The sequence below is a fragment of the Electrophorus electricus genome, chromosome 11 (genome assembly GCF_013358815.1).
Source record: "Electrophorus electricus isolate fEleEle1 chromosome 11, fEleEle1.pri, whole genome shotgun sequence".
Lineage (NCBI taxonomy): Eukaryota > Metazoa > Chordata > Actinopteri > Gymnotiformes > Gymnotidae > Electrophorus > Electrophorus electricus.
The window spans coordinates 3645715-3657500 of NC_049545.1; the positions used below are offsets into that span (position 1 = coordinate 3645715).

Genomic DNA, 11786 nt, shown 5'->3' on the forward strand with positions numbered 1-11786 from the left:
CTTCCAGCTTCGGTTTATTTAGTTAATGTTCAACATACAAATTCACTGAAATTAAGGTGAATAAAATTTAATCCAGTGAAGTTTCGTGCAAGAATTTTATTTTATCTGACAATGTCGCTGAGTTAGCTTAAATACAGCTTATTGTTTACACGTGATTTAGTTTTTTAAATTGGTCTATTTCATTATTCGAACTAAATAATAATGTGCTCATACAATAAATTCCTTTAAGAGAAATAGAATACTGTGAGGAGTGAACTACAACACGTTGCTCAGAGTAAAAATACTAAAAATAGATAAAGAAAATAGATAAAATAGATTAAAAAAGTGTATCTGTTTAGTAGTAAAGGGATTTCCTGGTTAATCGAACCTAACCAAATGAATAGTGTTAATAGACATTTTTGAAATGTTGAAAAATATATTTTCTAGAGAAGTAAAAGCTATTTGCAAAATGTACCTGTCCCAGACGTTGATGGTGTAGCAAATTGCCTTTATGGACTCGCTTTCCCGAAACATGAACCTCTGCCTCTTGATTGGTTAAGACTACAGAAATCATGAAAACATGAGACTCTGGCTCTTGATTGGTTAGGACTACAGAAATCATGGAAACATGAAATTCTGGCTCTTGATTGGTTAGGACTACAGAAATCATGAAAACATGAGACTCTGGCTCTTGATTGGTTAGGACTACAGAAATCATGGAAACATGAAATTCTGGCTCTTGATTGGTTAGGACTACAGAAATCATGGAAACGTTAAATTCAATTCTGGCTCTTGATTGGTTAGAGCTAGAGGAATCATGGAAACATTACATTCTGGCTCTTGATTGGTTAGGTCTAGAGAAATCAAGGAAACATTAAATTCTGGCTCTTGATTGGTTAGGACTACAGAAATCATGGAAACATTAAATTCTGACTATTGATTGATTAGGACTACATAAATCATGGAAACATTAAATTAAATTCTGGCTCTTGATTGGTTAGAGCTAGAGGAATCACGGAAACATTAAATTCTGGCTCTTGATTGGTTAGGACTAGAGAAATCAAGGAAACATTAAATTCTGGCTCTTGATTGGTTGGGGCTACAGGAATCATGGCGGCCTGACGGCTACATACGCGTTTTGTTGTTGAGCGCTGTAGAATGCTGCGATGTTTTAGCCGGTCAGCACAGATAACGACATCCATTCTCATTACAGAAAAGAAAACTCAATCATATTTTTGTCGACGCGTTAGGTAAGTAAACGGAATATCAACTTGAGTTTCCTTAATTTTCCTCCGTTACGGAAATTTTGATCAATGTCCTTTGGCTCACACCACGATTGCTAGCTAGCTAGCTAACATACAGAAGCGTACTTAGCCAGTTTAGCCAAGCCACACTTCTGCCCAGACTCATCCTAACGGGCGCTTTAAAGTTGTCTTCATAATCTTTAGTGTTGACAAATCCTCGTTTTTACTGGCACTAGTTAGCTAACGCTGCCTGGACAGGGTTTGGGCGGTGTTGGTCTGGTGTTATCTACCTAGCTAGCTGGCTAGTTTCTTAGTCTTACATGAGCTGTTGAAAGCGAAATTCCTCTTTAGTCACCAGCTTGTCTGGCTCGACACATTATTCATAACTCTAGCTACTTGATTTTTAATTTATGTGACTACGGAAGAGGGACACCATCTTACATGGCTTTAATTACAAATTCAGTAATGTTAAATTGGCTGTGTAAAGTAAAGATTCTCACGTGTACCGGTGTTTGATCAGCATTCAGCTTTGTTGTGTGTGAGAGGGTCTGTCAAGAGCATGTGGCAGGTGAGGAGAAACTAAGGAGCAGATGGGTCATCACTTATTTATTTTAACACACGACGACGATGTTTGTAACCTCCTGGTGTGTAACGTTTTAATATTAAGTTCAGTGTTAAATCCTACCATAAAAGTCATACTTTTGATTCAGCACCCTGTTCGGGAAATGTTCAGGAACACCCCAGAACATTGGTGTCAGATGGTTAGTCTTCAACCTTTGTGGTCTAGAAGTAAGACACCTAGATTTAACCTGTGTACAGGAGATGTACATTTCTGTATTTTCTTATGCCCAGCTTTCTAGGGAACACATTTACTTTTTATAAATAAGTAGGGTGTAAGTCACAAAAAATAATTTCTTTGATTAAGAAACTCAGACTGCATATATCAGTGTAGCACATTTAGGAAAAGAATAATTAATTCTGTATTAATGTTGCCCATCCTGAAATTTGTTTTTGCTAAGTAAAAAGCACATTGTTTCCACCACATACTTTAGAGCTCTGGTTCTTAAACTTCACAAAGATGTACCTGATATTTCATAGCTACATCTTTGCTCACTTATCTCATTGAATTAAGTGCTCACACTTCATATAGGACTACTGTGTATAAGTATGTGGGTGTAACACAATTCTGTTTCTGTAATTTATAGCTGGTATTTGGAGGATTCAGTTATTTGCTTAATTGGTCTAAAAGGTTTGAGAAACTCTCCTCTTAAAACTGTCCCAAATGTCATTCAGCAAGTTATAATTGTTAACAAAGAAAATTCAACAAAACACATCAAAAGAACAATATCATGACAATGTTCTCTTATGTCCAAGTTGTTTCAAATCTCAGAATGAGTGAGCCAGCAGTGGAGAGGGTGGTGAGTGACATCATTCGCTCTCCAGAAGACAAGAGGGTGTACAGGGGACTGGAGTTCACCAACGGTCTGAAAGCGATGCTCATCAGTGATCCCACCACGGACAAGGCGTCAGCAGCACTTGATGTTCACATAGGTGAAGGGGGCGGGGGTGGGAGAAAGCATCTCGCAACCTTTCTTTGAGTTTCAGATGCTGCATCTATCCTTGTTGATATAACTCCGTCTTTGAGGATATCATCTGTATGCTCCAATTTGTCATGATGCTTTTCCATTAATCATTTATGGTGTTTTGCGTTTAGTATGGATTATTTCTATTTTCTTTTTACTTTTGTTTTAGGCAAAGAGACATATTTGCTTAGAGGTGTCCTCTTCTGTCGTTTTATCAGGTTCGTTGTCGGATCCTCCGAACATTTCTGGTCTGGCTCATTTTTGTGAGCACATGCTATTTCTGGGCACTGAGAAGTATCCCAAAGAGAATGAATACAGTCAGTTCTTGAGCGAGCATGCGGGTAGCTCCAATGCTTTCACCAGTGGGGAGCACACCAACTACTACTTCGATGTCTCCCATGAGCACCTGCAGGGGGCACTGGACAGGTGAGCAAGCCGGAGACTAAAGACCAGCCGCTCTGTGCCAAAGCACTGTGGTGAAGTCCTTGTTTTTGTTCATGTGTTTCAAATTTCGTCAACTGAATACGCGTCCAGGTGTTGGCAAGCGTCCTTGCATTTGCGAAAGGCGCTATATAAATGCAACTAATAATTAATAATAATAATAATAATAATGGCATAGTGTTTTTATATTGGTTGTGGTTCTGCCATGTTTTAAAGTGAACAGTTACAGCAAAAATGACACTGTTGCCAGCTAATTCTGGTCCTTTTAGTTTCTAATAAGTCATCTGGTATGTGTGTACGCATTAAATGTTAAAAGATCTCAGCCTGTCTAGAAACCCAAGGTGTAAAACTGTTAAACTATGAATAGAGTTTTGAGATCAGATGACATTTACTAGTGGTGTGTGTTTACTTATTCGCGGGGAGTCGTGGTGCTCTTTTCAATTTGTAAAAAATGTATTATAAGATAATGATATTTATTTTAAATAACAGATTATAGTTTGGGTCAGTAGTGTTATTTTTATTTTTACTCTCCTTGTTTTTGATCTCATTTGTGGTCACAGATCACAGTAATATTGGGAGTTGCTTGAAACGATTGGCTGTCATGATCAGTGTTTCATGTTTTCTCAAGGGCTGAATTGCCTGATTATATTCACTTACTGCCTTTAAGTATGCCAAGTTAAGTACCTTTCTTCATAGCAAGTATGTGTGTGTTTATTAATCTAATTTATTGACAATTCTGTTTTTCATGTGTGATCATGCCTTTAGAGAGGCGGAGAAGATTTTGGCAAAGTCGGGTTTATGGGTGTGGGGGTTTGCTGGTGTGGGTAGGTGGGTTTTGTGTGTGTGTTTAAGACTTTGCACCTGACATCACTGCTGCTAAACGCATTTGGGACACCTGTTGACTCCTGCATGTTCCAGTCATGATGATGCCATGCTGATGCAACTTCTTTGGGATAGTTGATCTTTATTGTGAATGTGAACCAGTGTTCCTTACACATGGTATCAGTTAATTATAGGTTATGCTTTTAATAGTTATAGTCATCTTTAATTGCTGGATAATATTTCTGGAGCTCTTGACATGGATATTTTTTCATGTGTATAAGTATGTGTGTAACTTTTTTTTCTCCCCCCCAGTCTGATGGGTTACAAACCTTCTATTTGATAACCAACTTCTGGTCAAATTTTCCTTTGTTCCTATTGCGAATTCACTGTCATTCAAGATTTAAATGAGACATGAAACATTTTTATACTTCAGTAATGCATCTTATAGGCATAAATACTTCAGTGCCTCTGTTAATAAATGGAATCCTCAGTCCTTCATTTCCTAATCTAAATGAATAGTAATCTTCAAACAACTGTCCTAAAAGTGCAAATTTGAGTAAGACTAATGCAATATGTTTGTATGTACCAGCTATGTGCTGAGATGCTTGGCTATCTTGTAAGGTTTTCCTGGCTTTGCATAGTTACTCAACAGTTTATGTGCCATATTTGCATGACATTTGGACTCTGCTCAGTTTGTTTGAACAGAACCATATCTTTTCTTTCTTACCGTCTGTCTCTTTTGGTTGTGGTGGTGTGGGTGGTGCTCCTGTGTATCAGGGCTTTCCAATCTATGCCCCCAAGGTAAATTTGGGTTAGAGTGCTTTTTGTTCGTGCTGCCAGGTGACATATTTTGTTTGATGGATGCTTTCGGGAGTTAGGATTGTTGGACCTGTTAAGCGTGAATCGTGGTGGTATTATATTTGTATCCTTGGTAATCTTGGTTATTCTGTGATCAAGTTTACTCAGACTTTACTAATGTCCTTGTAGCTGGCAATCATGAAAAATTGATCAATTTAATGATTTAATACACTATTAATATGTATGCATGCTTGAAGGCTGTGTCATATGCACTTTGTTTTTACCTTTTTTTTTTTGTTGTTTGTTTTTTGGGTAGGTTTTCCCAGTTCTTCCTGTGTCCTCTGTTTGATGAGAGCTGTAAAGACCGTGAAGTGAATGCTGTGGACTCTGAGCACGAGAAGAACTTGATGAATGATGCCTGGAGACTCTTTCAGCTGGAGAAGGCCACTGGGAATCCTCATCACCCCTTTAGCAAGTTTGGAACAGGTATCCTTTTTTTTTTTTTCCTTTCTATGGAAAGTCTAAATGATCTTGCCTACAGAAAGTCCAGGAACTGAAATACTCCAGTGTTCTGTGCTTTCTCAAGGGTTAAATAAGAAGCCATTAATGTCAGCTGGGTTGTTTAAACTGCTGTGCACTCCTGAACCTACCATACCTGCTTCATGCTGACTCCTATTTACCATCTGGAACTGGAATCTTTCTGTTAAAGAATATATGATCACGTGGTCACTTTTGTTGGCACTCAGATAGATAATTTAATAAAGGTGCTGATTTGTCTTGTTGGGTCTCATTGTAGTTATTGATTTGACATATTATTAAACATTTTCATGTGTCATGTCAAGCCCAGCAATTAACACACACAGCGAAATTATTGATCTAAAACCAAATTGGTATTAATTTGGTTTTTGATTAAACATTTATGGCACAAACTCAACATGCACACATCAAATATGACCATGGTTTTATTTAACTTCTCTTTAGATGGTCAGCTCTATAAAGCACCAGGTGGTTGGAAAATGTACATTGTCAAACACACCTGTGTCTACACCTTCCAAATTTGCATGGCTGCTTGTTCAATGGTAATGTCTAAAATTATGCTAATTAAAGGAGAAACCTTTAATACAGCTGTCTGTATTTTTACAGGGCAGTTTACACTTGCAAATGAACAAATCCTTGATGTCTGTGTGCTGAGTCCAAAACTCTGGGAAGGAAATTGGCTCTGGACCAGACAAATCTTATCCCATTTCCCTTTGCAGTCAGAAGCAAGGCCAAAGCTTTACAGCACCTCCTGAGAGCTGTGGCTATGTATGTCTGTCTGCCTTTCTTTGTTCAGAAAGGCAGTGACCACTAAACTGCCAAAATAACAGGCACAAGGGGATAATGGCCAAATCGATTTATGATCCACCATCATAAGATTTATCTGATCCTGAGTAACCAGGTGGTGGCAGTCTTGAGTTATATAAGCCATACCTGCCCTAAAATTAGCCCTGACTAGTGGACTGAATGAAAACAATGAGGCTGTCCGTGCAGTTCTTTTTGAACGACATCCACATGCCGGAGAAATGAAGCTCCTATCTGATGTTTTTTCTACTGGGTCAGCAGACATGAATTTATGGAGCACCTTTCTGCATGACAGGATGGTGTGATATTAGAACCGGCTAGTTCACATCACAGAGCTATGTGGTTGTTGAACAATAAGAAACCGCATTTGGCTCTTTTAGCAACCAATGCCAAAAGGCTGGATTTTCTGTGTGGTCTATATTGTGCTGTCACTACTGAATGTTACAATTGTATTGTGTGTTGCTGTACCTTAAAGCGTGTTTGTGACATGGATAAAGATTGACCACATTATTTTTGACATTTGTTGGAGCATGTGAATGACGTGATTCTTCAAAACCACCCACATTACATTCATTAGGAATTTCAGAGATTGCCCAGGCAAATACTGCAAAAACCAGTACTCGGGAACTTTTATTATTATTCTTATCATGCAGCCCAGTTCTGAATAGGTCTGTAATACCACATGCACTTTTTTAAAAATTTATTTATTTAATTAATTTTTTTAAATAACAGGCAACAAGCTGACCCTGGAAACAAGGCCCTCACAAGATGGCATTGACATTCGTCAGGAGTTGCTGAAATTCCACTCCACGTTTTATTCTTCAAATCTCATGGGACTTTGTGTTCTGGGGAGAGGTCAGTCACTTGCAGATACGCATGCACCCTGCTGAAGTCACTTGCACTTAGACTGTGAGCCCTCAGCCATGTCATGTGCAGATTTGTTTTTACTGCAGGCCTTCTGAGATTGACTGCTTCCCTGCTCTTTACAGGAGCTGGCACATCATAAATTCAAATCCCATGCCTTGATACATTTGTAAATTACTTGTATAGTGCACACAAGGGACTTGCTTCTGCTGCACTTTCAAGCACAAGCACCCGTAAAATGCTTTTGACATCTTACTCTTCAGAGGTTGTACAATCTTCTGTCCCTCCGTTGGACAGAAGATGTTGGTGAATTCTTTGTTTTAGTCTTGGCCTCTCTGTCGGGGGCAGGGAGAGTCTGTGTTTAGGATGTGTCCCTTTTCTCTCCCTCTCCTGACAGTTGACTGGGTTTTTCAAAGTTGTGGTGTTTCACACAGGCTGTCAAAAACCAAGCAGTCCCCTGACACTGTCTAGGGTACAATTTTTATGAGTTTTTGCACATTCTGCCCTCAAAATGATGGCTTTGTACCTCAGGATCTCTGATTTCCTATAGTGCAACTTGTTTATTAAATGTGTTATCTGAATTGACTTTGGACTGCTAAATGGAAATATTGCTGGTCTGTTCAGTAACCATGGTAATGGTGTTTTGCATTGTCTTAAATGTGCATGTTTCTCTGACAGCTGGACAGGGGCACATTTGGCAGCTAGTTTTATGATGGCATGACCTCATAACCAATGACTTTTACAGCTCTTCCCCCACAAAGAGCCAGTATAGCATTTAGGGTTTTTTTTGGGGGGGGGGGTTCCTCCAGTGGTTTGGCTAATATGAGAGACAGACTCGCGTTCAGACAGAGTTGACCTTGAATCTTTAAAGACATCAGCCTAGTACACAGGCAGCCTCTGCCAGATGATTCATGAGTCTTTGCATGTTGGGGTATTTGGCAAGAGAAAAGGCATGAAAATGTAACTCCATGTGCAAGTCTGCTTCCTGTTCTGAGAATTTTGTTTGTGTGATGCTAGGATTGTGATTGTGCTGTATGTGTCTTGTCAGAATCTCTGGATGAGTTGACGTCTATGGTGGTCAAACTCTTCGGAGAGGTGGAAAATAAATCCGTGCCTATCCCAGAATTCCCTGAACACCCATTTCAGGAAGAGCATCTTAGGGTGAGCCATTGAATGAGAAACTCAAGGCATTACAATACTATAGTTAGCTTCAACCACTGACGTCCTAATAATGTATTTGCAATGTAGTATTACAAATGCAATATATGTTTCAAGCAGGTCCACACTAAATACTTGGTCTTTCTGCACATTGTTCTGCTATAAATCTGTGTATCTTTCTGCAGCAATTTTATAAGGTGGTACCCATTAAGGACATCAGGAACCTGTATGTAACCTTCCCCATCCCAGACCTACAGAAGTACTACAAATCCAACCCTGGTCATTATCTGGGCCACCTTATAGGACATGAGGGCCCAGGGAGTCTGCTGTCTGAACTGAAAGCCAAAGGTGGGGTGTGGTGTTGAGCTTCACAGAATATAGCTACCATCTATGGAGACTTAAGGTTTTCCACAGTTGGCATTGCAGTTTGGTCCTAGTCTAGTCGTAATCCATTTCTGGGAAACCATCTGTATTTTGCTATTTATGCTATGATGTATAGTATACTACTTTTAGAGTGTCCTTTTGGGATATGAAACTGTATGAAGTCACCAATATCTATGTGAAGCCAGTGGATTCTGCACATGAAGAATTGGTGTTGTTTGATCTGTCAGTGGTGTATGTTTTGTGTTAACGTTCGCGTTTCTGATGTTTAGGCTGGGTTAACACTTTAGTTGGAGGCCAGAAGGAGGGAGCCCGGGGGTTCATGTTCTTCATCATCAATGTGGATTTAACAGAAGAAGGATTGTGTGAGCACCAGGGGGAAGGGTGTTGGTGAAGCTTGTGTTTGAAATGCTAAAATAACTTGATACTGAATTGAAATAATTAAATAACAGAAATGAACTGGTTTGAGTTTTCACTGGTGGTGTCTGGTCAAATGTTTGACAGATTGAAGCTCACTAATTCATCTAGTCAGTCTAGACTTCAATGTTGTGCCACTTCCTCTTTGTGTTCAGTGCATGTGGAGGACATAGTCTTTCACATGTTCCAGTACATTCAGAAGCTGCGTACAGAGGGCCCTCAGGAGTGGGTCTTCCAGGAGTGTAAGGTAGGCTTAATAGCAGTTCATTTTTGTAGTTGAATGTTTGACTGACTTAAGGGTTTATGCTGGTGCAAAGTAGATGTTTACGTGGAGGGCTGAGAACAGCAACAGGAATACAGTTAAGCAGGAGCAATGCAAAAAGTAATTATTGTACATCCACGCTATAGACTGGACAAAATATATAAATGAATATATTAAAACCCCAGCGTTTCATCATGAATATCAAATGAACCATAACCATCTTACTGCTATTGAAGATATTAAGATCCTAGTCTGTTCTGATCACCCCATGTCCCGGAAGTGAGATGTCACTGTGCAGATTTGAAACTTGATGTAGTACACAGGCAAATGGTAATAAGATATGCAAACAGCTGGTGTTCAGGTGGAGACGCAAGGAAAGGTAAGATGCGTATATTTATATAGCACATTTCATAGGCAAGTTAATTGAAGACATTTTCCAAATAAAAGAAAGGTGTAACACAAGTGATTAAATACATTGTAATTAGGTTTTATATTTAAAGTGCAGCAGAAATAAATATCAGCGTTGAAGCACATTTATTGGCAAAAGAAAATTATAAATGTTTTTAATCTAGATTTGAAAATAACCATGTTTGTGGTTCACAAATTTTTCTGAATGTTCCTGAATGTTTGTTCTGTAAAGCATAAATGCTAACTGTTTCACAGTGTGTATGACTTTTCTCAGGCCATTAATGAAATGACAGTGCATGTTTGAATGTTATCTGTAGTATATTCAGTGTGACCTGGATTGTGACCTTTTTGTTTAAGGACTTTTTTGACACATTTTAAATATCATTTTAAATAACATTAGGTTTACAAATACTAACTGGAGAAAATCTGCACAAGTCTCATGTCTACTGCAAAACAATGTGTTTTAAAGTTAACCTTTTCAAAGTCCAAATTTATTATGTCAACAAATGCTTAAAAATTAAAAACTGAAAAATGCTGTTTGCATGGATTTTAAACTCCTTCATGCTTATACTTGATAAAACCACCTTTTGCTGCATTAACAGCTATAAGTCAGTTGGAATAACCTTCTACTGTTTAGGGATAATTTGTGCCCCTTCTTTCTGTGACATTTACTCAGGCTGTTTGGATAACACTTGCGGACTGATGTTTTCAAGTAGTGCTGCATATTTTTCATCTGTCTGTTGGCCATTGAAGAGTATTCACCTTTTAGTTGTTCAACCATTTCTGTGTTGCTTTGGCCTTGCACTTGGGATCACTGTCCTGCTCACGGGTGAAGTTTCTCCCAAGCTTTACTTTTATATCGGACTGAAGCGGATTGTCTTGCAGTATCTCCCTGTTTTGCACAATCTCTCCTTTTTGTTTGAGTTTTGTTTGTTTTAGCAATATATCAACTTCACTGTTGGGCTGGTGTTTAAGAAATGGCCAGTGCTACATTTATTTTTAATTTTTTTAACCTGCATGGCGTTTTGAATGTTTCTCATTTGATCACAAAACTGTATCCCACATTTTAACTGGGTCACTCTGATGTGTTTCTTCCCCCCCAGTAATGGATTCTTTCTAACTGTCCTCCCATATAGACCAGTCGTATGCACATCCCTTGATCTTGTTGACTTCACAGTAGTTCAGAAGTCACAGAATATTTTCTTTAATGAAGCCAAGGTTAATTAAATTAATTGGACTGCACAAAATATCCATTTGTCATTTGTAATCCAGATGAATGTGATGACCTTTTAATGAGGTTGAAAGCTTTTGTAAGGCACTGTATAAAGAGCAAGCTGTTCAGGATAAAACATTTTGCATTTATGAAAACCTTGACATTTCCTACAGAGCTGAAAGCAGTCTCGGCTAAATGCAGCAACTCATCAAAGAGAACAATCTTTTTTGCTTTTTTGGAGCAATGGTCTTATTATTGTTTTGTGTCTGTGTAGGATTTGAACACAGTGGCCTTCAGATTCAAGGATAAGGAGCGTCCGCGTGGATACACCTCTAAAGTGGCTGGACTTCTGCATGTAGGTTCTCTCTCTCAACCTTTCATGTTTCTGAGAAAGTTAATCACTATGGCTACATGCACTTTTCCAATCCGCTACGGATGCTTGCTGCTGTGTGGATTGTTTTGTCAATGATATATTGGTGGTTTGTTTTACATGCATACATTTGGTTACAAGCTGTTTACTCTTGTGAATATGAATATTTGACTGGTCACATTGATGCCTTGAGCAATATATTCAGGATTATACAGTAATTTTATTATTATTATTTTTATTTTTTTTTACATTTTAGGAATGTAAAATTTTTTTCTGTTGCTGGCTAGAGGGAGAGAAAAAACCAACAGCTAAGGTTCTATGTGCCTTTAAGCAATCTACACAGTTGGTTAAGTAACATATAGGTAAGATAGCTAGCTAGCTACTTTGTTCTTCTGTGAAGGAATGTATTGGCACATTATTTATTTAGCAGGTTTTTAGTAATGTTGCATGGCAGTGTGATATGTGCACTGAGCAGGCTAATTTTCTTGTCATGCCCTGTCAAAAT

At 38.5% G+C, this 11786-nt stretch overlaps 1 protein-coding gene across 5 annotated transcripts in view; it reads left to right on the forward strand.

Moving 5' to 3' along the window:
- Positions 1 to 1092: 1092 nt before the first annotated feature.
- Positions 1093 to 11786, forward strand: part of ide (insulin-degrading enzyme) — a 28401-nt gene continuing 17707 nt past the window's right edge. For 4 of the 5 annotated variants that reach the window (XM_027014108.2, XM_027014110.2, XM_027014109.2 and 1 more), the window contains exons 1-10: positions 1093 to 1229; positions 2614 to 2774; positions 3025 to 3232; positions 5184 to 5353; positions 6941 to 7063; positions 8121 to 8233; positions 8416 to 8578; positions 8884 to 8976; positions 9184 to 9275; positions 11186 to 11266. In XM_027014108.2, the coding sequence (XP_026869909.2) occupies positions 1138 to 1229; positions 2614 to 2774; positions 3025 to 3232; positions 5184 to 5353; positions 6941 to 7063; positions 8121 to 8233; positions 8416 to 8578; positions 8884 to 8976; positions 9184 to 9275; positions 11186 to 11266 (1296 nt within the window). In that variant the 5' untranslated portion in view covers positions 1093 to 1137. Of the gene's footprint in view, positions 1230 to 2597; positions 2775 to 3024; positions 3233 to 5183; positions 5354 to 6940; positions 7064 to 8120; positions 8234 to 8415; positions 8579 to 8883; positions 8977 to 9183; positions 9276 to 11185; positions 11267 to 11786 lie in introns of all 5 variants that reach the window. The other variant, XM_027014114.2, reaches the window with a different exon arrangement.